The 25468-nt window shown below is 39.2% G+C and overlaps 1 protein-coding gene across 1 annotated transcript in view; it reads left to right on the top strand.

Moving 5' to 3' along the window:
• PTPN3 (protein tyrosine phosphatase non-receptor type 3) overlaps positions 1 to 25468 on the top strand; it is a 282946-nt gene that overhangs the window by 73765 nt on the left and 183713 nt on the right. Inside the window, exon 2 of the mRNA XM_075826850.1 lies at positions 13985 to 14136. Within this exon, the coding sequence (XP_075682965.1) occupies positions 13999 to 14136 (138 nt within the window). The 5' untranslated portion in view covers positions 13985 to 13998. The remainder of the gene's footprint in view (positions 1 to 13984; positions 14137 to 25468) is intronic.

Here is a 25468-nt window from a genome sequence, read left to right as displayed (position 1 = left end):
AGGAGTGCAAAATTGTGCACAACAGATAGTGTGAGACTTTTACCTTACCCAGAGGTTCTCGCTTTTTTTATATTTTTCCTTCTTTTTTTTCACTTCTCTTTTCTTTTCTTCTTCCTTTGCTTTCCTTTCTTTTTGTTTGTTTGTTTGTTACTCCCTCCTGTAAATGGGTTAAGGATTTTAGTGGGTGGGTTTTGTTATATTTGTAATAGCTCTTTTCATCATCGAGTGATCTATTTCCTTAATATTACATAGTGATAAGATCATCCTTACAATCATATGCAGGTTTTTTTGCACTTTATATTAAACTTTTAGCAAGTATATATTTCTGAATTATAAAAGGATGTATTTCACGTTTTGATAAGGCTTCGTTCACATCTGCGCTAGGGCTCCATTCCGACGTTCCATCGGAGCTTTCCGTCAGAGCGTAGCCCTGACAGACACAAACGGAAACCATAGGTTTCCGTTTCCATCACCATTGATTTCAATGGTAACGGATCCGGTGTCAATGGTTTCCGTTTGTCTCAGTTGTGCAAGGGTTCCGTAGTTTTGACGGAATCAATAGCGTAGTCGACTACACGGAGAGACAGCGGAGACCAATGGAAACCATTGGCACCGGATCCGTCACCACTGAAATCAATGGTGATGGAAACGGAAACCTACGGAACAGCGGAACGGAGCCCTAGCGCAGATGTGAACAAAGCCTAAGCTATTTATGCTCATTTATTGATTGTAAAGACACACTATTGAGAAAATAATTAAAAAAGAAGAAAAGTAATAAAAAAAATAAAAGCCTTATTACAGTGACTTTGTGTTTTTCCTTTTTTGTTGCATTACGACCTTCAATTAAAATTGATTTTTTTTGGAGGTTTGAATGGTGTCCGTTTACAAGCAGTTTCCAAAACCTGTCACAAATTCTCAACTGGACTGAGATCTGGGCTGTGACTCGGCCATTCCAAGACATTTAAATGGTTTCCCCTTAAACCACTCCAGTGCAGCTTTAGCAGTATGTTTAGGGTCATTGTCCTGCTGGAAGGTGAACCTCTGTCCTAGTCTTTGAAGATCCTTCAGTGTTCTCGTTGATGTCCTCCTTGCACGGTCTGTGACTTTTGGTGGGCGATCTTTTTTTGTCAGGTTTGTAGTAGTGTCATGCTATTTTTTACATTTTTTTATAATGGATTTAACCCCTTAATGACCAGCCTATTTTGGACCTTAATGACCAAGCTATTTTTTACGTTTTTCAATCGTCGCATTCCAAGAGCTATAACCTTTTTTTTTTGCGTCGACATAGCTGTATAAGGTCTTGTTTTTTGCGGGACAAGTTGTATTTTTTAATAGCACCATTTTGAGGTACATATTATTTATTGATTAACTTTTATTAACTTTTTTTTGGGGGGGAATAGAAAAAAAATCTGAAATTTCGCCACTCTTTTTTGCGTCCTAAATCTGCGCCGTTTACCGTGTGGTATAAAGAACACAATAACTTTATTCAGCGGGTTGTTACGATTGCAACTATACCAAATTTGTATCGTTTTTGTATGTTTTACTACTTTTACACAGTAAAAACGCTTTTTTTTCAAAATTATTTCTTTTTGTGTCTCCATATTTGAAGAGCCGTAACGTTTTTATTTTTTCGCTGATGCGGTTGTATGAGGGCTTTTTTTTTGCTGGACGACTTGTAGTTTTTATTGGTACCATTTTGGAGTAGATGCGACTTTTTTATCACTTTTTAATCACATTTTTTTAAAGTCAGGATTCACAGAAAACAGCAATTTTTCTGTCGTTTTTTATTTTATTTTTTACAGCGTTCACCCTGCGGGTTAAGAAATATAATAGCTTTATAGTCGGGGTCGTTACGGACGCGGCGATACCAAATATGTGTAAATTTTTTACTTTATTTTGGTTTTTTAATAGTAAAGCAGTTTGTAAGGGGAAAAAGTGGGTTTTTTATTTTTTTTTTCAAATTTTTTTTAAATTAACTTTATTAAACTTCTTTTTTTTAAACTTTTTTACTAGTCCCACTAGGGGACTATAATATGCGATTCTGCGATCGCTATTATAATACACTGCAATACTTCTGTATTGCAGTGTATTATGCCTGTCCGTTTAAAACGGACAGGCATCTGCTAGGTCATGCCTCCGGCATCTAGCAGGCATTCACTCCAGGCAGACCTTTATTAGGCCCCCCGGCTGCCATTGGAGACACAGACACAGATACTCGGCGATCGTATCGCCGGGTGTCGGTGGGGGAGAGAGGGAGCTCCCTCCCTCTCTCCAAAACCACTCAGATGCGGTGCTCGCTATTGAGCACCGCATCTGAGGGGTTAAACGGGTGAGATCGATACTAATATCGATCTCACCCGGCAGAGCAGGGACGCTCCCAGCCCTCAGCTGCCTCTGGCAGCTGAGAGCAGGGAGATTTGACAGCTCCCTGCTCTGTTTACTTATTCCGATGCCGCGACGTAAAAAGTCTATGGCATCGGAATAAGGCCCGTTAGTGACCGACGTAGAAACACGAAGGGCCGGTCACTAACGGGTTAATGGTGCTCAGTGGGATGATCAAAGTTTGGGATATTTTTTTATAACCCAAACCTTATTTAGACTTCTCCACAACTTTGTCTCTGAACTGTTTGGAGAGCTCCTTGGTCTTCATGTTGCTTGCTTAGTGGTGTTGCAAACTCAGAGGCCTTTCAGAACAGGTGTATTTATAATGACGTCATGTGACAGATCATGTGACACTTCGAAGGCACACAGGAGACCTTATTCAACCACCGTAATCATGTGACTTCTAAAGTTAATTGGTTTGACCAGACCTTATTTAGGGGTTTCATAGCAAAGGGGGTAAATACATATGCCCTCACAACTTTTCAGTTTTTAGTTTATTTATTTTTTAAACAAATATTTATTTTTTCATGTCACTGTAACGATTGGGACTATTTTGTAATGCAACATAACTTGCAATGTATTATAAAATGTAATGCTATTTTTTTTTATTATGAATATTATTACATACAATATTACTAATTATAATAAAAATAATAGTGTTACTCGAAAAATGTTGATGTTTTTTTTCCAGAGTCTAGTGCAGTTACCACTGTATCATTCACTAATATCTGTTTAAATGCAGATAAAATTCAGGAATCGGACTAAAATCTGAAATCTGTCTGTGGTAGTTACATCAGAGGAAGCGTGATCTCGCGAGATCTCGCTGTAAATGACAGGTTACAACGAGATCACGCTTCCTCTGCTGTAACTACCATAGAAACAGTAACGAAGTGCATATATTGTGAATAGACATCCCGTGGAATGTCTATTCACTGTGTAAACACTTCAGTATTGTTAATGTGTTAGTATAAGACAGCACATAAGGATCTAGCAGGATCCCTATGCGCTGAGTAAATGAATGGAGAGGAGTGCATGAGGCTGATTGGTCAGCGTCATACACTCCTCTGTACAACGCCCACCTGGTCTAATGTAAAAACACGCCCACTTGGGCATTAAGCAACTCATTAGCATAAATGTAAAATGCTAATAAAGTGGTAAAAATAGATAGTTTTTAAAAAAATAAAAAGCACTGCTGTCACCTACATTACAGGGCCCATCTCCTTATATAGGAGATAGGGCACTTATAATGTGGTGACAGAGCCTCTTTAAGTAGTTTTCCTTTGATTGGGCACACCTGGAAAACTAATTATCACAGGTGTCTGAGATTGATTACAATGATCCAAAGAGCCCTAAGGGTATGTGCACACGTAGTGACCAAAAACGTCTGAAAATCCAGAGCTGTTTTCAAGGGAAAACAGACCCTGATTTTCAGACGTTTTTTGACCAACTCGCATTTTTCGCGGCGTTTTTCGCGCCGTTTTCGCGGCGTTTTTTACGTCCGTTTTTGGAGCTGTTTTCATTGGAGTCTATGAGAAAACAGCTCCAAAAACGTCCAAAGAAGTGTCCTGCACTTCTTTTGACGAGGCTGTATTTTTACGCGCCGTCGTTTGACAGCTGTCAAACGACGACGCGTAAATAACAGGTCGTCTGCACAGTACGTCGGCAAACCCATTCAAATGAATGGGCAGATGTTTGCCGACGTATTGTAGCCCTATTTTCAGACGTAAAACGAGGCATAATACGCCTCGTTTACGTCTGAAAATAGGTCGTGTGAACCCAGCCTGAGACACAATACCATCCATGAGTTTATTTGAAAAACTAATTAAATGTTTATGACACTTAAATCCAATGTGTATAATAATTTGGAACACGGTGTAGTGAGTTCAATGTTAAAGAGTTTTTTTTTGTGTGAGTGAGCAGTGACCAACCAAATTCTGACAGCGAGTGTTCTGAAGGAATATTTTCAGGCAGAATTCATAGAATTTATAGAGTTCCGTTAACACTTTCATCTTAGTGTGGTCTGACCCGCTGCTTCTTCCCTGCGGCGCACAGGGCAGGCCTTAGGGGAATAGGTTATGCACTTAAAAAGGGTATTCCATAACATTTAAGACCTATATATATGCAGATGTTTTCTTCCCTTACTTATCTGTAAACCCGACATACTGTATATCCCAAGATCTGAGACGTTATACAAAGGCTATGTATACACTGCGTTCATGGCTTCTATCGGAGGTACACGCTCATAACATATATGTCCGAATAAGGCCTGTGATGAATGCCAGTGCCACCCATAAGTTTCATTGTATAAAAAAAAGTGGTATACATTTTATTGCGGTACTGTCTGTATAGGAACTGTCTGCTGCACTTTCCTATAGAGTTGGAAGAATGATATGCATCTGCACACTGGCCTGATTGAAGCCAAATGGACAGTCAGAATGCGGAAATATGGATTTGTTTAACGTAAAGAAAAAAAAAAGACAAGCGTATACCTCCGACGGATTCCTCCAAATGATGGCATCTGTCGCCCCTTAGACTTCATGTTAAAATAGGAAACCTTTTGTTTTTTTGGGACGGCGCAAGACTATTGAACTGGTATCGTGACAAATTGTATAACGTAACGCCATTCAAGAAACGGTAAGGCTGAAAACATCAGAATAATTTTTCATAAATATAAGCTCAGTGATGTTTGGACCACAAAGACCCCAACTGGCTAAATAAAAAAAAAACAGATGTCCCATGTCCCCCTTCTTTACACAGCTAATCGGCAAACAGAGCATGCACTGGCACTCTTATAGTTTATGGAAGATGGAGAAACAGCCCAGTATGTCCTGGACGTTTTGTGGCTTATTTTTCAATTCAAATGGCATGACTATAAACGGATGCTTAATTTTTAGACTTTATGAAATTTCTTCTAGTTAATTATCAGACTTTTACTCCACTGGTTAAAGAGTTGGGCTTAGCAGACTGCTTGTATCTCAATTAGTATGTGTACATGACTGTTCGATTTCTTCCGATAGACATGTAAAGTCACCATGACTCATAGTCATTCTTCAACTCCATCACATTTTAAAAACAGCATTCACACATTGTTGTGGGTGTGTAAAACGTGTCATTTTGTGATTCAACTTCCACATTTACCTGCTCTCTTATGACAGGTAAATACTTCTAAAATGAATCTAATAAGAATGTAGCAACATGATTAATAGAAGCAACAAGAAATATGATTTTGGGTGTGTGTGTGTGTGTGTATATGTGTGTGTATATGTGTGTATATATATATATATATATATATATATAGTTTATTATTATTACTATTATTATTTTATTTATTTACTTATACAGCACTAAATTTTGTGTCCATATGTGAAAGTTATGTTTTTGTTAGGTCAGTTTGTTTTCACATTTCTGAATTAACCATTGACATATACCAACCAAAATTGTATGCTTGCCTCCTGAAAGGTAGACTTACCTGTATTTCCAGTGTAACAGCTTTTACAAAATGTAAGCTACAGATGGTGTCAGAAGGTTGTTTATTAAATTTCTAATTAATTTTAAGTATTCTCACAGTACTTCTCCTCTTAAATAATGCAAACCTTATTTATTTTTTATTTGTACAAACATAACCTAAAATATGGATTAAATGACAATATAATGGTACAGCTCTTATTGCTATAAGGTCTTAAAGTGAACCTACAGTCCCCACAAAAATATCAACTACTGATCGCTACTGACACTTCAGAGGGTAGTGAATGAGGAGGGGGGGGGGGTGTCTCAGACATGCAGACTATGCTCCCTGTGTGAGGCCTCATGCACACGGCCTTTACCCGTAATCACGGGCCGCGATTGTGGGCATTGCCGGCCGCCGACAGTCGGGGACAGCTGCCTGCATTCTTGGCCCATGCATCTATACAAAGTATGGGAGCTTGGCCTGTAAAACGAAAAAGATAGGACATGTTCTATCTTTTGCGGTACACTTTCACGGCCCGGACACCTTCCCGTGAATGGGTCCGTAATTGTGGACCTCCATTACGGACGATTTTTATGGTCGTGTTCATGTGCCTAAGTCTGAGACTGAGACGGCCATGTTGGATGGAAGACAACGAGGACCGAGAGCGAGGCAACGGAGATAGAAAAAACAACTAAATGGATGCTAGATAAGTTAAAAATCATTCTACTATTGCTAGTTTATTTTTTGGGGGGCCTGGAGGGTTGCTTTGAATTTAGAGGCCAAATGATCAATTGAGTTTGTACATTTTAACAGATATTGTTTTTATGACAATAATTGCTGAATATAATAATTTTTTTTTGTTAAAATAGCAGAATTAAATAGTTTTAGATAGTTATATTACAGTCTGATTATTAAATCACCAGTTTAAAATTAATGAGAAAATATTGGTCTTCTTAGACTCTGTTCACACCAAAAATCTCCTAATTCATACATTCAGCGTAAAGCCCTGAGGTATGCAAATGTATGCCATAGAGTAAGGCTTAGTTCACATCACGTTTTGGCCCTATGTTTAGCGTGTACGTCTCGAAAGCTCCCGATGTACACGCTAAACATTTCAATAGAGCTCCATTAGCCTGATAAAGACCAAAAGATTGTTCCTTTTTCATCTCCGTCGGGCGGGTACACGTTGGTTTATTTTTTTATTTTACTTAGGGATAAATAGCGTAGTTGACAAGGCTATTCAATATTTAGGATCCGGAAAAAAAACCTTTACCACACGGTATAAGTTTTTTTTGTACATGAGAGCCTATGGTTGACTTATGCCACTATATGGCGTTCTTTACAGGAATACATTAAATACACACGTATGTCAGGATGCTCCCAACATCATTGTCTATATATGGACAGTGATAACAAGAGCTTCCCAATGCCAGAGTCTGTGTGCAGAGCATCGAAAGTGCTCTGCCTGCGGATTTTGGCTCTGGGGAAGCCCTTGACATCACTGTCCATATATGGACACTGATGTCAGGGGCTTTCGCAGGGTCGGAGTCCCTGTCCGTTTCCAAACACCTTAGATGCCGCAGTCGCTATCGATCACAACATCGAAGGGGATAAACTGCCGGATTTGGAGTTCTCTTCAATTCCGACAGTTGTGGCAGGAGCATGGCTGTGTATAACAGCCGTTCTCCTGCCACTGACCTTGTGCGTACAGTTGTAGCACCGTGAGATCTGAGTGACGGATATATCTGTCACAATGCAGGAAATAGCAGACGCTCGTAACGGTTATCCGACGCTCGTCGGTAACTGCTTAAAGAGGCTCTGTCACCAGATTTTGCAACCCCTATCTCCTATTGCAAAATCTGGTGACAGAGCCTCTTTAAGGCACAGCAGGGAACAATTTATTAATGTGTACTTGTGTACTGTGTGAGATGTTAACATTATTTAATTAAAGAGTTTGTATTGCTTTAAGTATATATGCATCAGTTATATAAACCACAAGGGTTAGTTCACACGTAGCGTAAATACTGCGGATCTTGTTGCAGAAATTCCGCAGCATAATGCAGAGATTTGAACAATACTGAGCAGAAAAAACGCTAGGGAAAGAAGCCCTTATAGTCATATAACTGGAATGTTTGCAATTAATATCCGCTACCAAATCCTTATGACTGATCATATTAAAACTCATATATGATTGCATATGGTGATCGTGGTTAAAAACAACTTTAAATTAACTCTGCCAATTTATGTTATTGTAATTTTTCTTGTGTGTTATGTAATAAATCCCACATAAAAAAATCTTATTGAGTGTATTAAAGGGGTTTTCCCATTAGGGCCATTTATGACATATCCACATGATATGTCAAATGTCAGATAGATGCGGGTCCCACCTCTGGGACCCGCACCTATCTCTAGAACAGGGCCCCCTAAACCCCATTCTACCTCTCTGTGTAGCGGTTAAAGTGTGTGATTTCCGACCATGAAGAAGAAAACAGCGTAGCTCGCTGAGCTACGCTACTTCCGTAACTCCCATAGTAGTGAATGGCAGTTGATTCCCATAACTGCCATTCAGTTCTATGGCACTTACGAAAACAGCGTAGCTCACGGAGCTACGCTGTTTTCTTCTTCGTGGTTGGGAATTACACGAGTCTGCTGAAGCACACAGAGGTAGAACGGGGTTTAGGGGGCCCTGTTCTAGAGATAGCTGCGGGCGGACACTCCTTTTTGTACCGCTCACCTGCCCTTGGAGAACAAACTGCCTTCATCAGTCAGGAGCACCTGTTCCCATTTTTCTGCACCGCAGTTCCTATGCATAGTTGAGTCACTTGTCCTTGTTTTAACATCAAAGGTATGTTTTTTTTGCCGCAATTTTTCCATGGAGACCACTTCTGACCAGACTTCTCCAAACAGTAGATGGGTGTACCTGGGTCCCACTGGTTTCTGGCCGTTCTGATCTGATGGCACTGCTAGACATCTTCATTATGTGTCTATGATCTGCTGCACTAAGTTTTCTTGGCCGACCACTGCATCTATGATTCTCAACTTTGCCAGTTTCTTTGTGCTTCTTCAAAAACGCCTGAACAGCAGATCTTGAAACCCTAGTCTGCTTTGAAATCTTTGCCTGGTAAAGACCTTTCTGATGTAGTATAACTACCTTGTGTCTTGTTGCTCTGCTCATTCTTACCATGGTGGACCTGTGACATGGAACTACCTGCCACAACCTTACCATTGTAGCAGAGTTTGGCTGTTCCTCACCCAGTTTTAAGCCTCCTACACTGCTGTTACTGTTATAGTTAATGAATGTGTTTTAACTTACATATTAAAATGATGATCATTATCACCTGTTTGGTATAATTGGTTAATCATACATCTGACTATAATCCTACAAAATCCATGACTTTACTGCAAGTGTACCTAGAAGAATTGATGCTGTTTGGAAGTCACACCAAATATTGATTTTGATTTAATTTCTCCTCTGTTTATTTACTTTGTATTTTGTGCATTGATTATTAAAAAACATGAACACTTCTATTTTTAAAAGCATTCTTATTATGCAGCATTTTTCCACAACTGCCTAAAACTTTTGCACAGTACTGTACATGAGCTTGATGTACATCACATTCCAAAACATTGTAAATTTTGCAGGATTGATTTCTGGGGGCCATGTCGTATTTGCAGAGCCCCTGTAGTAATAGTGCAGTAACTCCATTTGGAAAACAACACCCCTTGAGGAATTCCTCTAGGGGTATAGTGAGAATTTTGACTTCAAAGGTTTTTTGCTGAACTAATTAGAATTAAGCCGTGAAAATGAAATTTATTTTTTCTTCCAATAAAATTTTGTTTTAGATCAACATTTTTCATTTTCACAAGAAATAAGAAAAAAGTACCCCATCAATTATAAAGCAATGCCTCAAGAGTATGTTAATACCCCATATTATGTGGTTATAAACTGCTGTCTGGACATATGGGAGGGATCAGAAGGGAAGGAGGGGTATTTGACTTCTGGAGAATAGATTTTGCTGGAATGGTTTGCAGATGCCATGTCGCATTTGCAAAACACCTGATGTACCAAAGAAAAAAAATTGACCCTATTTTAGAAACTACACCCCTAAAAGCATTTATCAAAGGGTATAGTGAGCATTTAGACCCATAGGTGTTTGTCAGAAATGAATACACAGCGGATGATGCAATGTAAAAATATCAATTATTCCACAGATATGCCGTTTCACCGAACAATATGTTTGTGCCACTGGAAAATCTTACCCCATAAATTGTTAAGCGGGTTCTCACGATTATGGCAATGCCATACATGTGGACTTAAACTTCTGTTTGGGCACACTGTAGGGCTTAGAAAGGAAGGAGTGCCATTTGGAATGTGGATTTTGCTTTGTAGTAGTTTTGTTTGGAGTTTTGCTGGTATTTCAGTTTATAAGGTAGGGCATATCTAATGTGTGCGGAGTACATCAGGGCATAATAAGAGGATATAGTAATGAGGTAAATAATACAATTATCCATAGATGAGTGGTACGCTGTGAAGCAATCAGTTATTCACAAACGAGCATCGCACTGATAAAAGGTATTCTTTCTTATCCCCTTTTGTAACACTGCACTTTTTGGGACTGTTCCTAATTTGTAGTTTGGGAAATTTGGCTGGGAAAGTGTTGCCCTGATATAATACGGGCACCCTCACTTCCATCAGATGTGCTATGACCCTTCCCTTCCTGGTTCTCAAATACTAGGGCTTTGATAACAAATATTAAATTTTTTGAAACAGGAAGTGACCAAAAACAAGCAATTCTGTAATTGTTTTTTTATTGGGTTGTTTTTTTCGCCATTTACCCTTCTACATAAACGACGTGTTAACTTAATTCTGCTTTAACTTTACGTGTTAACTTTATTCTGGTTGATACGATTACAGCGATACCAAATTTTATATATTTTTTTTTCATGTATTGCAGCTTTTGCACAATAAAGCCACTTTTTTTTAGAATTTGCGCTACTCCTGACACATGAGTAGCTAGCCCGGACGTAGAAGCTCTATTTAGTAGCATTAAAAATGAAGTGGGGCTCTATCCAACTTCATATTTTCTTGTGACAAGTGGTACACATTTAAAGATCGCAATCGGTTTGTATTAAATTTTACTTGATTTTCTTTTGGAGCACAATTTTTCCTCTTTGGAGACCCTTTCTAACACCAGCTCAGGGCGACAGCTATGGGGACATCTTGCGCACCCCCATAAACTAATCTCCTCCTGGGCTGGTGGAGGGACAAAGAGGTCTTCAATGTGGACCTTATTTTTTACACTCACCATATCATTTTCTGGGGGATATACATTGACAATATATGGATGCTATGGGATTGAGAACCACAGCTATTCAATGATTTTGTTGAAATTTTGAACAAAAATACTTTAACTTTTTATCACAAATTAATTACACAAAAACATGATCAATTTCTTGAATTTGATGGTGTGGATTGATGAAAGGTACCAAATACCAAATAGAGAGCCTAAAAAAAGGAATATTGGCAGGACAATACCTTAAAGCAAAAATAAATTGCTCTAGAGACAAGGATTTTGAGGCGACTAGCAGGGACCTATTTTCAAAACTCTGATCAAGAGGATATTCATGTAAGACCTTGAAAAAGGCATACTACAAAGATAAATATAAATATAGAGATCATGGCTCCTTGTTAAACGAGCAACCATCAAGAAGGAAAAAATAATGGCAAATTGATAAGGGACATTTAAACAAAATCAGGATATAAAAAGGATAATTTCAAAACATAGGGAGATCCTAAGAAATGATGAAGATGATTTGAAGGAAGTTACATAAGTTACATAGGTTGAAAAAAGACACAGGTCCATCAAGTTCAACCTTTCTCAATAAATTACCCGTCATTCAATACTTGATTAATTATAACTCTCAATGGCATTCGTAAATAAATAGGCATCTCCGTTATCCCAAGTTTTATTCAATTTAATGTATATGAATTAATGATATTATTGCGTCCTTTGTCCATTACTTTACATTTATTAACATTAAATTTCATTTGACCATGCTGCCAGCTTATCTAGGTCTTTCTGTAATATTTTAAAGTCAAGCTGAGTTTTAAGTATCCTAGAAAGTTTTGTATCGTCAGCAAAAATGGACCCCTTGCTATTAATCCCATCCAAAAGTTCATTAATAAAGAGATTAAAAAGAATTGGGCCTAACACCGATCCTTGTGGTACCCCGCTGTTGACTTCAACCCATTTTGAGTAAGTTCCATTTATAACAACTCTTTGTCCTCTGTCCCTTAACCAATTCTTTACCCACTTGCATTTATGGTCCCCCAGTCCCTGTGTATGTAGATTCAGAATAAGATTGCCAGGTAAACCCATGATAACATACTAAAGGGGAAAAAACTGAGGGATTCTCTTGCACACAGTCACCTCCAAGTGCATAACGATAGGGTGAATGAACAGACCTGGCTTCCCAATAGACCAAATGTTTTTTATATATGCAGTGACTATAAAGCCTGCAAATAAAATTTGATGCTTCGAAGAAAGATTTTTGAGAATCCAGATAATAAAACGAGACCTTGATAATCTACTTTTGAAAACGGAAGCAAAATGGATTCATAGACTGGATTCTCGCCATTCAAAGGGACTAAATGAGGGGTTTACATTTACACCATTCCTTTAAAAATTAATTGTCACTATTATTTTATTTTTTGAAAGATTATCGTATATAGTTAACAAAAATAATTATTGATGTGTCAATCACAAGAACCGGCTTTACTAATGTTCAAAATTAGACATTTGATAGGCTTTACGGTTACGTATATAGGCATCTTTGTTATTTATGGGGGGGGGCAGAAATGAATACCTTTTTTATTAAAAAAAAACGTCATTATACACTTCTATTAAAAAAAAAATATGAGGGAGTCTATCTTCTACCTTTTTGAAGGAAATTTATAGAGCTAAATATCTTGTGACAGAACATCGCAAATTCCATTATTGTAGGAAAATTGATAAGAGGCAAGTGATATATGGATTAAAGAAGGACATCTATACCAAATACAAAGAATGGATTTGAAGCAATTTTGGGGATTTTTAACATCTAAAATTATGTAATGCTGTGAAACTGGATGAAAGAAAGAAAGAACATCATTTTGAAAGAATTTAATGGGTGTTAAATCATTTAAAATGATCATTTCATAAAAAGTTATAAAAAAGGTTCACCATCAATAATAAAGATGAGACAATGTCAGTTTTCATACTTGTTTGGCTTCACATTTGATTTTATGGACCATAAATATATGTCATACTTTTTGTAATTAATCCTCTAACCAGAGAAATGAAAAATAATTATTCCATTTCCCTCCCTTTTTACAACACCCCTCCCCCCCACTTTCCCATCATTTCATCGTAAGTCAGAGGTTACTGATTATTAATTAAAGATGTTCACAGAAGCAGCCACCAATCAGAGAGCACAATACAAGTTTTAGGGAAGGGTAATGATCGTTGATTGGTCTTTGGGCCGGAGCAATCAGCCTGCTTTCATAGTTTATATGAAGGGATTCTAACCAAGTCACGGGCGCCTTTCTTTACATCCGTACTCTTCTGAAGACGCCACTTCGTATGGTGAAACATGCAGGGAGGCTGAATGGAGATCTAATTTTTAACATAACCAATGTCCATTTTAATCCACCGTTGGTCAAAAAAAGGGTACTATTAGTAGAAGCAGGCAGTGAACTCAGCCTGTACTCACCTGTATTTACATTGGAGGAATGCTTCCATCTTCTTTATGTTGTCAATAGGAGGAATGCCTCCAAAATTTCAGTGATAATAGATGGAAATTTCACGGATTGAATCCAATTTAGTTATAAGCCTTTTGGCTGGTACTGTAATTAATCAAGCCAAACAATAGACATAACAGTGGTTCATGGCCAAAACATTTTAGCACACTTGTCTGTCTGTATATTATATGTGAAGTGACACAATTTTTAGCGCATATCATTAAAATGTAGTATTATTTTATTTGAAATCCACACAGTTAGTGGAAGTATCCTATTGGTTTGTACAAGGCACAAGCTTGATGTGTATTCAAGGCAATTAAAAAAATGTGTTCATGAAAATGCATGTAATTTCAACTTTTCTCTGTTCTTTGTAGGTGCAAAGTTAGTTATGAACTCTAGGCTGCGTGCTTTGGGTGGAAGGATAAACAACATTCGAGCAACTGAACTTCCAAAGGATAAAAACAGGTCAGAAGTGGTTTGCAATGTTCGTTTCCTGGATGGCTCGCAGCAGAGTTTCAGAGCTAATGTAAGTTTTACTGTAGCACACTATAAAATTATAGACTTAAATATGAACCACTCCAATAGCAAGCAACCATGCAAATGTGATGACTGAGCATTTAAAGGGGTTTTTCTAGGACTTTTAAATGATCACTAACTTTTCAACAAACTTTGCATAGATCAATGGTACAAGTGAATATAAGAAACTTTGCACTATACCTTCTTCAAGTAAAATGCCTCTTTCACCACTTTCAGGCTCCTAGATTCTACCTTGCCCCTCCCTCCTAACCTTTCACTCACTGTGAAATTAATTCTAAATTTATCTTTTCAAGAAAATACAGATTCTCAGCTACTTGAAAAATCAGATTACATGTTGCCCATAAGGGTCTATCGAGAGTAGAGGGGAAGGAGGGTACAGGAGCAGAGTGAGAGAAAGAGAGATGCACAGCGACGCTGCTGCAGGTTATAGTGTGTTTTAGCTCACCCTAGTGAAGGGCTGGGCGATTAATCAAATTAATTCAATTAATTCGCCCTTAAGGGCTCTCACGATTCTGTTTTTTAACCGAATCGTTGAATCGATTCTTTAGTGGCGCCGTTGCACGATGCTGCAGGAGGAAGCTCCGCCCCGCCGTCTCGTCACTGCCTGGTCTGCCCCGTTCTGTCTCTGCTTCCCCATGGAACTGCTGTTCTGTAGTGAACAAAATAATACAGTACGGAACAGCAGTTCCGTGGGGAAGCAGAGACTCCTAGTACAGTGTCACACCGCCATGCTGTAGATAGCACCCCCCTTGCATACCCCACCGCCCCCCCCTAGTAGTTCGTGCCACTGTAGCTCCCACTAGGAGCTGAATCCCCGGCCAAAGCTTTAGCAACCTCTGGCTTAAACCTCTTCAGTTCCTAGTGGCAGCTTCAGCGGTGTGATATACGGGGGGGGGGGGTGCGATCTACAAGGAAGGGGGGTGCTATCTACAAGAAAAGGGGATGTGATCTACAAGGAAGGGGGGGTGCGGTCTACATGGAAGGTGGGGGTGCGATCTACAAGGAAGGCGGGGTGCGATCTACAAGGAAGGCGGGGTGCAATCTACAATGGAGAGGTGCGATCTACTAGGAAGGGGGCTGCGATCTACAAGGGAGGAGGTGCTGCGATCTACTAGGGGGGTTGGGGTTCTATCTGCTAGGGGTGTGGCACTATCTACATGGGCACTGTGGCACTATATTGGGGGTTGGCACTATGTGGGCACTATCATTACATGTGGGCTCTGGCACTGATGTGGGCACTGTGGCACTGATGTGGGCACTGTGGTATTGCATGTGGGCAATGTGGCACTGCATGTGGGCACTATCTACAGGGACATTGCGGAACTATCTACATGAGTACTGTGGCACTATATGTGGGCACTGTGGCACTATATGTGGGCACTATCTACAGGGACGTTGCGGCACTACCTACATGGGCACTGTGATGTTTTCAGGGGATTGGGATAAAAAACCCTGTCAAATGAAATCCATATTATTAATTTTTTTTTCACGGCCATGAAAAACGGACAGACGGACTGGAAATGGATGAGAATTTGGAGACATCGATGCAAAATGGACGTGAAAAACTGACAAATGATCAGTTTTTAATGGCCATCTTTTTTCACTGTCGTGTGACTGTAGCCTAAATGTCTATGATGCCAGGAGTCCTGTTCAAATGTACCGTGGTCAGGCTGGGAAATCCGGCGGACACACAGGTCATTTTTCACAGCCCAATCATGGTCGTGTGAATCCGGCCTTACTATTATTTCTTTAAAATTCCATCATGGGGCCGGTTCTGCACAGGGTCCTGCTCTCACTTCAGACACTATAATGTAATCTCTCTCCATTGTGCCGGCTTGGCGCTATCTGCCTGGCCCTGCTGCAATTCACACTGCTCTCACCTGCAATGTTGGAGACCGGCTGAGGTGGTGACGGGCAGAGGGGGATGTAAGTGCACGCAGCGCATCATTGATTATAGATTCTGTTAACTTGTTCCCCGCCGGGGATTAGATAGACATTTTTCCAATTGTATTTATGATAAAAATGTATTTGCAGAGGTTAAAATTTGTGAAGTTACGTACAATAATTATAGCAATATGTGTTAAAAAGTTATTTATATAAAGAAAATGTATTCAATTATCTCTCCGTATTACTGATAAATAAACAGAAAAAAATAAGAAAATCAAAATTAAAATTGAAAATCGCCGAAAGTGTTGAAAAAAAATCTAGATTTTATTTTTTGTCAAAATCGCCCAGCCCTACTCTAGTGCTGGATTCACAGCTACACTGCTCATTACGGCTGCATGATGATCAGTGGGATTCCGCTTCCCAACACCCATGTCGATCAACTGAATAAAAGGGCAGCGGTGCTCGCTGGAGCAGTGTTGCACCTTCAGTTGTAGCCCCTTAACTGCTTACCCAGGCACATTGTACCCCCACCGATTAAATATTGATGCCCATCAATATTAAAGTCCCAGAAAACCCTGTTAGGTGTTCACTAATATTTGTTCTTTTTTTCTCCAGTGCATTTGTTTTATAAATATCTATAATGAAGAGGGTTTTCTAGGGTTAGATTTTTTTTTTTCTGTATATAGATATGCAGCTGTAATGAAACAAAATTCACTTATTAACCCCTTAGTGACCACCAATACTCCTTTTTACGTCGGTCACTAATGGGCTTTAGGCTAGGCTGACGCCTTTTCACGTCAGCCTAGTCTAAGTCCTGCACGGGTCTCCCGTGCAGGCAGGAGCCGGGGCTCTGCTGTCTGATGACAGCTGAGCTCCTGCTCCAACGCCCGCGATCAAAGTTTACTTCGATTGCGGCCGTTTAACCCGTTAAATGCCGCCGTCAATAGCGACCGCGGCATTTAACTTTGTTTACAGAGGGAGTGCGCTCCCTCTGTCACCCATCGGCGGCCTGCGAATGCAATCGCGGGTCTCCGATGGGGTGTCATGGCAGCCGGGGGCCTGATAAAAGCCCCCAGGTCTGCCCTGGACATTTGCCTGTTAGGACGCGCCGGAGGCACGTCCTAACAGATTGCCTGTCAGATTTACACTGACAGGCAATAATGCTCTGGTATACGAAGTATACCAGAGCATTATAGCAGCGATCGGAAGATCGCACAGTAAAGTCCCCTAGTGGGACTAATAAAATAAGTCATCAAAGTGAAATAAAGATTATTAATAAAAAGTACAGTAAAAAAATAAATCCATTTTTTTCCATAAAAAGTGGTTTTGTTTAGTAAAAGTGTAAAAAAAAAAGTACACATGTGTTATCGCCGCGACCGTAATGACTCCATTAATAAAGTTAACATGTAATTTAAACCGCAAAGTGAACACCGTAAAAAAAAAACACAAAAAAACATGGCGAAATTGCAATTTTTTTCAATTGCCCCCCAAAAAAGTCATAATAAAAATGAATCAATAAGTCCCATGCACCCCAAAACAGTACGATTCAAAACTACGTCTTGTCCCGCAGAAAACAAGCCCAAAAAATCACTACATTGATGGAAAAATAAAAAAATTACAGCTCTTGGAAAGCGACGATGCAAAAACAAATAATTTTAGTTCAAAAGAGTTTTTATTGTGAAAAAGTCGTAAAACATAAAAAAAACCTCTATATATGTGGTATCGCCGTAATCGTACCGACCCATAGAATAGAGGTAACATGTTATTTACGTCGCATAGTGAACGGCGTCAATTTAAAAACGCATAGAACAATGGCGGAATTTCAGTTTTTTTTTATAATCCCCCCCAAAAAGGTTAATAAAAGTTGATATAAAAATTATATGTACCCAAAAATGGTGCCATTAAAAAGCACAACTAATCCCGCAAAAAACAGGTCCTCATACAGCTATGTAGACGAAAAAATAAAAAAGCTATAGCTCTGAATGCGACTATAGAAAAACGATTAAAATAGCTTGGTCATTAGGGCCTAAAATGGGCTGGTCACTAAGGGGTTAAAAATGAATCTTCTGTTCTGTGCTCGTCTGGTACAAGTCCTTGGCCGCAAGTTGAAAGTAAACCTCCACCATACAAGAATTTAATAACACAGCATGTGGCACTATTTTGTTGGTAAAAAAAATTGTTTCATTCTGGTTTTCTTCATGTCCATAAAGGATTGGATAGATGTTGCAAAAATACATAATTTATACAATCCCTTCTGTTCAGAAAACAAGGTCAGTGTGAAAAGTGCCCAAGATGTTAATTTCCAAATGTTGCTACATTATACCTTACTGTTAATCTATTGAATCTTACAACTCCAGTGTTGCTTTCTGTAAATCCCGTTTTAAAATATGAAAATGTGATGTTTCAACAAGGTCACCTCTGAAAGATTTATAATGCGCAAACTCTTTTAAGCTCCAATTATATTTTCCATTGTTTAAAGTGGATAGATATAGTAAATAGTTTTATTCTCAAAATGTTATCACCTTATATACTGTACAGGTATACAGTATGTATGGTAGGTTTTAAAAAATATATATTGGAATATATATTTTTGTTTCATCTTTTATTTTCTGATTTATATATATATTATTTTTTTTTTACAACTTTGTGCATTGTGTTGTGAAAATCTGTGATGCTTCTATTTAGAATTGCACTGGACATTAGAGAATTGGAAGTGTCCTATTGTGTGGCTATGGCCTTATTCACACGACCTTGTCCGGTCCGTGATATACGGTCCGCATGTCGGCAGCATTTCCCGGACCGAACACAGTGCAGGGAGGAACGCTACTGGCATCACAGTTATGTATGATGCCAGGAGTCCCTGCTTCGCTGCGGGAAATCTGTCCCGCACTTTAATCAGGTTTTCATAACTATGATGTTAGGAGCCTGGCTCCCTGCAGTGTGTTCGCCCGGGAAATGTGGCCGACATGCGGACCGTATATCACAGACCGAACACGGTTATGTGAATAAGGCCTAAGATCCACAGGTACACACTTTTTTCTTAGGACGTTTTTACATTTTGCATGCTGGTTCTGATGTTGACATGCATTCCATTTTTTTTTTTAGATATCTGATGGAAATAATCAGTATTCACATTTACGTTTTCATGACCAATTGTGGAATGTAAATTTTGCAATAGTTTCTCGTGTCAGGCTATCAAATTTTGTTTTCTTGACTATTGTTCCTACCTTGTATTTCTTGGCTTACTGATTTTGCTACAGAATATGTCCAGTAATTGTTTATAGGGTTCATATTTTAATATGATTTATTAGTCATCCAGAATAAACTCTTAATTTTAGACTTTGATCTTTTCTTTCACTGTTATCTCAAGATGAATCTGTATGAAGCATGGTGGAGGTGTGCATTAATGACTCTGAAACAATAAATATTCTCAATGTGCATTTGCAGTTATTTGTTCGGTGATTGTGGAATTGAGTGGGCTTTAGAGAAGGCCTAACATTTCAGTCTGGCTATGACTAATATCCTGGTTGTATAGACTGAACTAATAGAACATTTTCGCCTAGAAGTATGTTTATGAGAGAAATAATGTGCCAGCCTACAGCTTATGTGGGCTGTAATTACTTTATCCATATAAATAGGAACAAGGTCTGAATGTGAATCCCAAGCATAGAAATAACATGTCTTTCTTTTGGTATGTATTTTATTAAAAAATCATGAAATTACGTTACTCAACGTTACTTACGTTACCTGTATTTCAGTGGGTTTGAAATGGATAACAAAATGCTAATTTTGTCATCAGTTTGTCTTTTTTAATAGCAATAGCAAATAAATCTTTGTTTAAGGCCTCATTTACACGAGCGTGTGCGTTTTGCGCACGCAAAAAAACGCTGCGTTTTGCGTGCGCAAAAGGCAATTGACAGCTCCGTGTGTCATCCGTGTATGATGCGCGGCTGCGTGATTTTCGCGCAGCCGCCATCATAGAGATGAGGTAGTCGACGGCCGTCACTGTCCAAGGTGCTGAAAGAGCTAACTGATCGGCAGTAACTCTTTCAGCACCCTCGACAGTGAATGCCGATCACAATCTACACCAACCTGTGAATAAAAAAAGACGTTCACACTTACCATGAACTGCCTGCTTCCTCCAGTCCGGTCTCCCGGCCGTTGCCTTGGTGACGCGTCCCTCTCTTGTCATCCGGCCCCACCTCCCAGGATGACGCGGCAGGCCATGAGACCGCTGCAGCCTGTGATTGGCTGCAGCCTGTGCTTGGCCTGTGATTGGCTGCAGCTGTCACTTGGCCTGAATTGTCATCCCGGGAGGTCGGACTGGAGGAAGAAGCCGGGAGTTATCGGTAAGTCAGAACTTCTTTTTTTTTTTACACGTATATGTATATTGTGATCGAAAGTCACTGTCCATGGTGCTGAAACAGTTTAAGTCTTTCAGCACCGTGGGCAGTGACTGTCTCCTGACGTCGCGTACCCGAACATTTTTTGCCGGGTTCGGTTAAAACGAGTTCGGCCGAACCCGGTGAAGTTCGGTGCGCTCATCTCTAATTTGACACTCCGTTTGGATGTTTGTAACCAGAAAAGCACGTGGTGCTTTTCTGTTTACATTTATCCTTTTGACAGCTCTTGCGTGATTTTCGCGCATGCAACGCAGGACCGTCAGTGTGGCATGCGTTGTTTTCACGCACCCATTGAAGTCAATGGGTGCGTGTTGCGTGAAAAACGCAAGAATATAGAACATGTCGTGAGTTTTACGCAACGCACTCACGCTGCGCAAAATTCACGCATCGTCTAAACAGCCCCATAGACTATTATAGGTGCGTACGACACGCGTGAAAAGCACGCGCGTCGCACGCGCGTATAATACGCTCGTGTAAATGAGGCCTAAATGTTGTGTGCCCACCTTCAAACACTTTTTGTTAGATATACAGTTAGGTCCAGAATTATTTGGACTGTGACATACGTTTTGGCATTTTAGCTGTTTACCAAACCATATTGAATACACAGTTATATAATCAATATTGGCTTAAAGTGCAAACTCTCAGCTTTAATTTGAGGGTATTCACATCCTAATTTGAGGAAGGATTTAGGAATTACACCTCTTTAATATGTAACTACCTCTTTTTCAAGATACCAAAGGTAATTGGACAATTATCTCAAAAGCTATTTAATGGGCTGCATGGGCTATTCCCTTGTTAATCCATCATCAATTAAGCAGGTAAAAGGTCTGGAGTTGATTCCAGGTGTGGCATTTGCGTTTGGAAGCTGTTGCTGTGAACCCACAACACGAGGTCAAAGGAGCTCTCAATGCAGGTGAAACAGAAGCAAAAAAGAGGAATGATCCAGCGATGTATGGTAAAGGTGGGGGAAACTCTGTTCCCACTTTATTGGAAAAATAATCACACGGATGGTACAACGGAATGAAAGAAAACACCAGGAGGATAACAAGATGGTTGAAATGGCACGAAATGAAGCCTACGCGTTTCAAGCACTGGCTGTGCTCTTAATCATGGCTCAGACAAATGAGCTGCTGCAAGGCATGGGGGTAAATGTATCCTGGAAAAATGGGAGGATGTACTTGGAACGTAACAACGCCCTATAGTATGTTAATTTCAAATCCAGGAGACAAGTTCCGTAGGAGGGTATGTATCCGATACAAACTAAATATAAAAATAATACTAGATAAGTTGGAGGATAACTGAAAAGAAACCCCCCAGGAAAATAAATAATGAAAAAAAGGGGAAGAAATGTACTGGTGAATAATACGTACTGTTAATAAAAAATGTGTAAAAGTATACATATATTTAGCACTTGCAGAGCGTCATGAGTCATAAACAAATGTGTCAGAACAAGGGAATAGGAAAAACATATGGGAAAAATTTGCAGTGAAAGTAACATTAAACAAAAGATATGCAAAATAGATGAAATGATACAAAATATGATACATAAGAATATGTAAACATATAATTATATAATTCTTTAGCCGGAATGGTAAAGTCGGCAAATAAGAATCATAACTAGTACACCAACTGTACATTCGTGTTGAAATTTAGGTAACTAGTTGAAAATTAAAAAATTGCATATAAATGTGATGGATAATGATGAATGAAAGGGAATTAATTCCCATAAAGGAGATGTTTACACTGATAAAATATGAAAAATAAAAACGGAATATCTTGATAACAAAATATACACTTGACTTATATATGCATAATAGTATGAATAAATGTAATGCGACACTAGGAAATTGAAGATAGATAAATACAAAAATGTGAATGCATAAAATCCCATATTTGGACTAAATTTAATATTGTTGATTAGGTATACAGAAAGACGTTAATATGATACAAAAGACATGAAAACAGTAATAACCATCGACAATTCCCAATTGTGAGGGGCTAGATAATATGTGAATTTCAATAATGAAACATTAATTCCTTTCGGAGGTTGAGACCTTGTGGAAATCTGGTGTTTAAATGGTAAATCCAAAATGCCTCCCGTGTTTGTAACCTATGTTTGAGATCACCTCCCCTATTAGTTTTAATCATTTTTTCTATGGCATAAATCTGAAAGGAGTCGATGTTCCTGTTGTGACAGGTGATAAAATGCCTACTTACATTTGAAATGTTGACAATGGCCGGGTTCCTGATGTAACTAAGATGTTCTAATATCCTGACCTTCAGTCTCCTTGTGGTGCAACCCACATATTTTAGATTGCAGTGTGAACATTCAACTATGTAGACAACATGGTCACTATTACAATTAATATAGGTTTTGATAGGGAAACTAGTTGTTTCGTTAGAGTCTGAAAAAGTTTTGGTGATTTTACTGAAAGTGCAAACTTTACACGGGTGGGACCCACATTTATAGTACCCCGTATATTGTAACCAAGTAGGAGGCTTACTAATGGATGGCAAATATGAAGGGGAAAGAATATTACCCAAAGTTGGAGCTCGACGGGAAACTATGCGGTACCCATTTTTTAGTATAGACTCTAATTTTGGATCGTCAAACAGTGTTGGGATATACCGATGTACCATGTCCCGTATTTCTTGAAATTGATTATTGCATTGCAAAATTAACGTCGGTTTAGACAAATTATTATTTTTTAATGCATCCCTGTTTGGATGGTGTATAGAAAGTAAATCTTTCCTATCTTTAAGGTTGACAATGGCCTGAGCCCTGTTAAGGGTCCATCTTTTATAGCCTCTATTTGTAAGTTTATTACATATATTAGCTTGTTCCAACAAAAAACCTTGGTTGGTAGTGCAGTTTCTTTTCGCCCTAGTCAGTTCACCTACAGGTATAGACGAGATGGTGTGACTGGGATGACTGCTAGCAGCATGGAGAATTGTGTTGCCCGAGATGGGTTTGTGAAAGATCTCTGTTTGAATGTTTTTGCCCACCAATCCTGTTAATGTCAAATCCAAAAAATGGATACTGACTGGATGATGAATATGTGTAAATGTCAAATTGAATAAATTGGAATTCATAAACTCAAGAAACTTGGGTATGGCAGATACATCACCTTCACAGATGATCAGGAGGTCGTCAATGTATCTGCCATACCAGTGAATGTATTGCAAAAACGGATTGTGGGCAGAAAAAAGAGTGGTTTCCTCCCACCACGCCATAACCAAATTGGCAATGGAGGGGGAGAATTTAGCACCCATCGAAACTCCTCTATTTTGGAGGAAATATTGTCCCTCACAATTGAAGAAATTGTGGGTCATAAGGAATGACAATGCTTCAAGCATGAATGTTTGTAACCTAGCGTCATATGTACTGTATTTTGCTGCATGATGTTTTAAAGCTTGTATGGCTATGTGGTGGGGTATAGAAGTATATAACGCCACCACATCACAGCTTAACCAAGAGTGATTAAGATCCCATATTTTGTTGTCAAGGATGTGTAATACATCCTTAGTATCTCTGAGATGTCCAGGGGTACGCTGTACCAGAGGTTGTAACAAAAAATCGAGCCACTCAGAGAGTTTCTCTGTGAGTGACCCGATGCCTGAGACAATAGGACGCATGGGTGGAGGAAAAATGCCTTTATGGGTCTTAGGTAATGCATACAAAATTGGAGTAATGGGATTTTTGACTACCACGTAATTAAATTGTTTTTGTGTTATGATGCCATCCTCCAGACCCCTATTGAGTAGCGCGTCAAGAAGCTTCTGAAATTTAGAGGTAGGGTTGTGATCTAATTTAATGTATGTTTCAGTATCATTTAATAACTCTGTTAGTTGGTGAACATACATATTGCGATACATTACAGTGACACTACCCCCTTTGTCCGACATGCGAATAACAATATCTCTATTGTCTTTGAGGGATTTAATCGCATCTTTCTGGCTGATGGTGAGATTCTGTTGAGATTTCATTTTGCGACTATGACTAGCAATGTTATGCAATTCCCTCAATGATGGACTGAAATCTGTCCATCGAGTCAGTTCTAGACTGAACAGGATAGTATGTTGGATTGGATGTAGGGAATGTGGTCGTTAATGAATCAAAAGGCAGTGTGTTCTGTTCAGCCAGGTCAACTAGGTTGAGTAAGGTGACTTGTTCATTAAACATCAGCGAACGATAGATGTTGGTGTCTGATGGAACTGTATCTAAAGAGATGGAACTATTTGCTAAAGGTACATCAGTGTCCGATAGAAAGTGCCTCTTAATAGTCAAGTTACGGATAAACTTGTTGATATCTAACAGTGTTTGAAAAATATCGAAATCTTTATTGGGGGCAAAATTAAGACCGAGACTGAGTACTTCTGTTTGAATAGGGGAGAGAGGTGTCTGGGACAAATTGATGACATCTGTATTGTCCATTAGAGTCTCTGATTGCGTAATCGTCGTGGTAATACGGTGTCCCCGGTTCCTGTGCTTCCTGCCACCCCTCCGCCCCCGTTTTTTGGGGGACCACGTTTGGCAGGGAAAGAATGTCTAAAGGATCCGGACTCTCTTGGTAAATCCATGTCTGATGTCTCCTCGCCTCCATCTGTTGTCTCTGGCTCAGTAGAGCTGAATCTCACTCTACGTTGGCTATTGTGATGATGTCTTGGTCTTCTACGATCTTTGAGAATGGATTTAGATCTGTTATAAGAATGATCCCTTTTCGTCCAATTGAACACTTCTCCTTTAGCGTAATCCTCTGTGTCTCTGAGGAACTTGCTTTTTTTGGTATCCATGATGGTTTGTTCTAATTGATCAAGATGTTTTTGTGTTCTGGATTCTAGGATAGAAAAATCGGGTGAGCTGGATGATTTATTTATTTCCTCCTTAAGCCTGTCGGTCTCCAAATTTAATTCGGTCAGTTTGATTTCCTCCTGTTGAGTAATGAGGCTCATTAGTTTCAGGGAGCAATCCGATAGAATAGTATTCCATTCCTCTGAAAACTCAATAGAATATTTGAAGGTCGGGATATT

The sequence above is a fragment of the Rhinoderma darwinii genome, chromosome 5, assembly GCF_050947455.1.
Source record: "Rhinoderma darwinii isolate aRhiDar2 chromosome 5, aRhiDar2.hap1, whole genome shotgun sequence".
NCBI classification, from domain to species: domain Eukaryota; kingdom Metazoa; phylum Chordata; class Amphibia; order Anura; family Rhinodermatidae; genus Rhinoderma; species Rhinoderma darwinii.
Note: the sequence above shows the minus strand (reverse complement) of the source record. Positions and strands in the feature narration are given on the sequence as shown.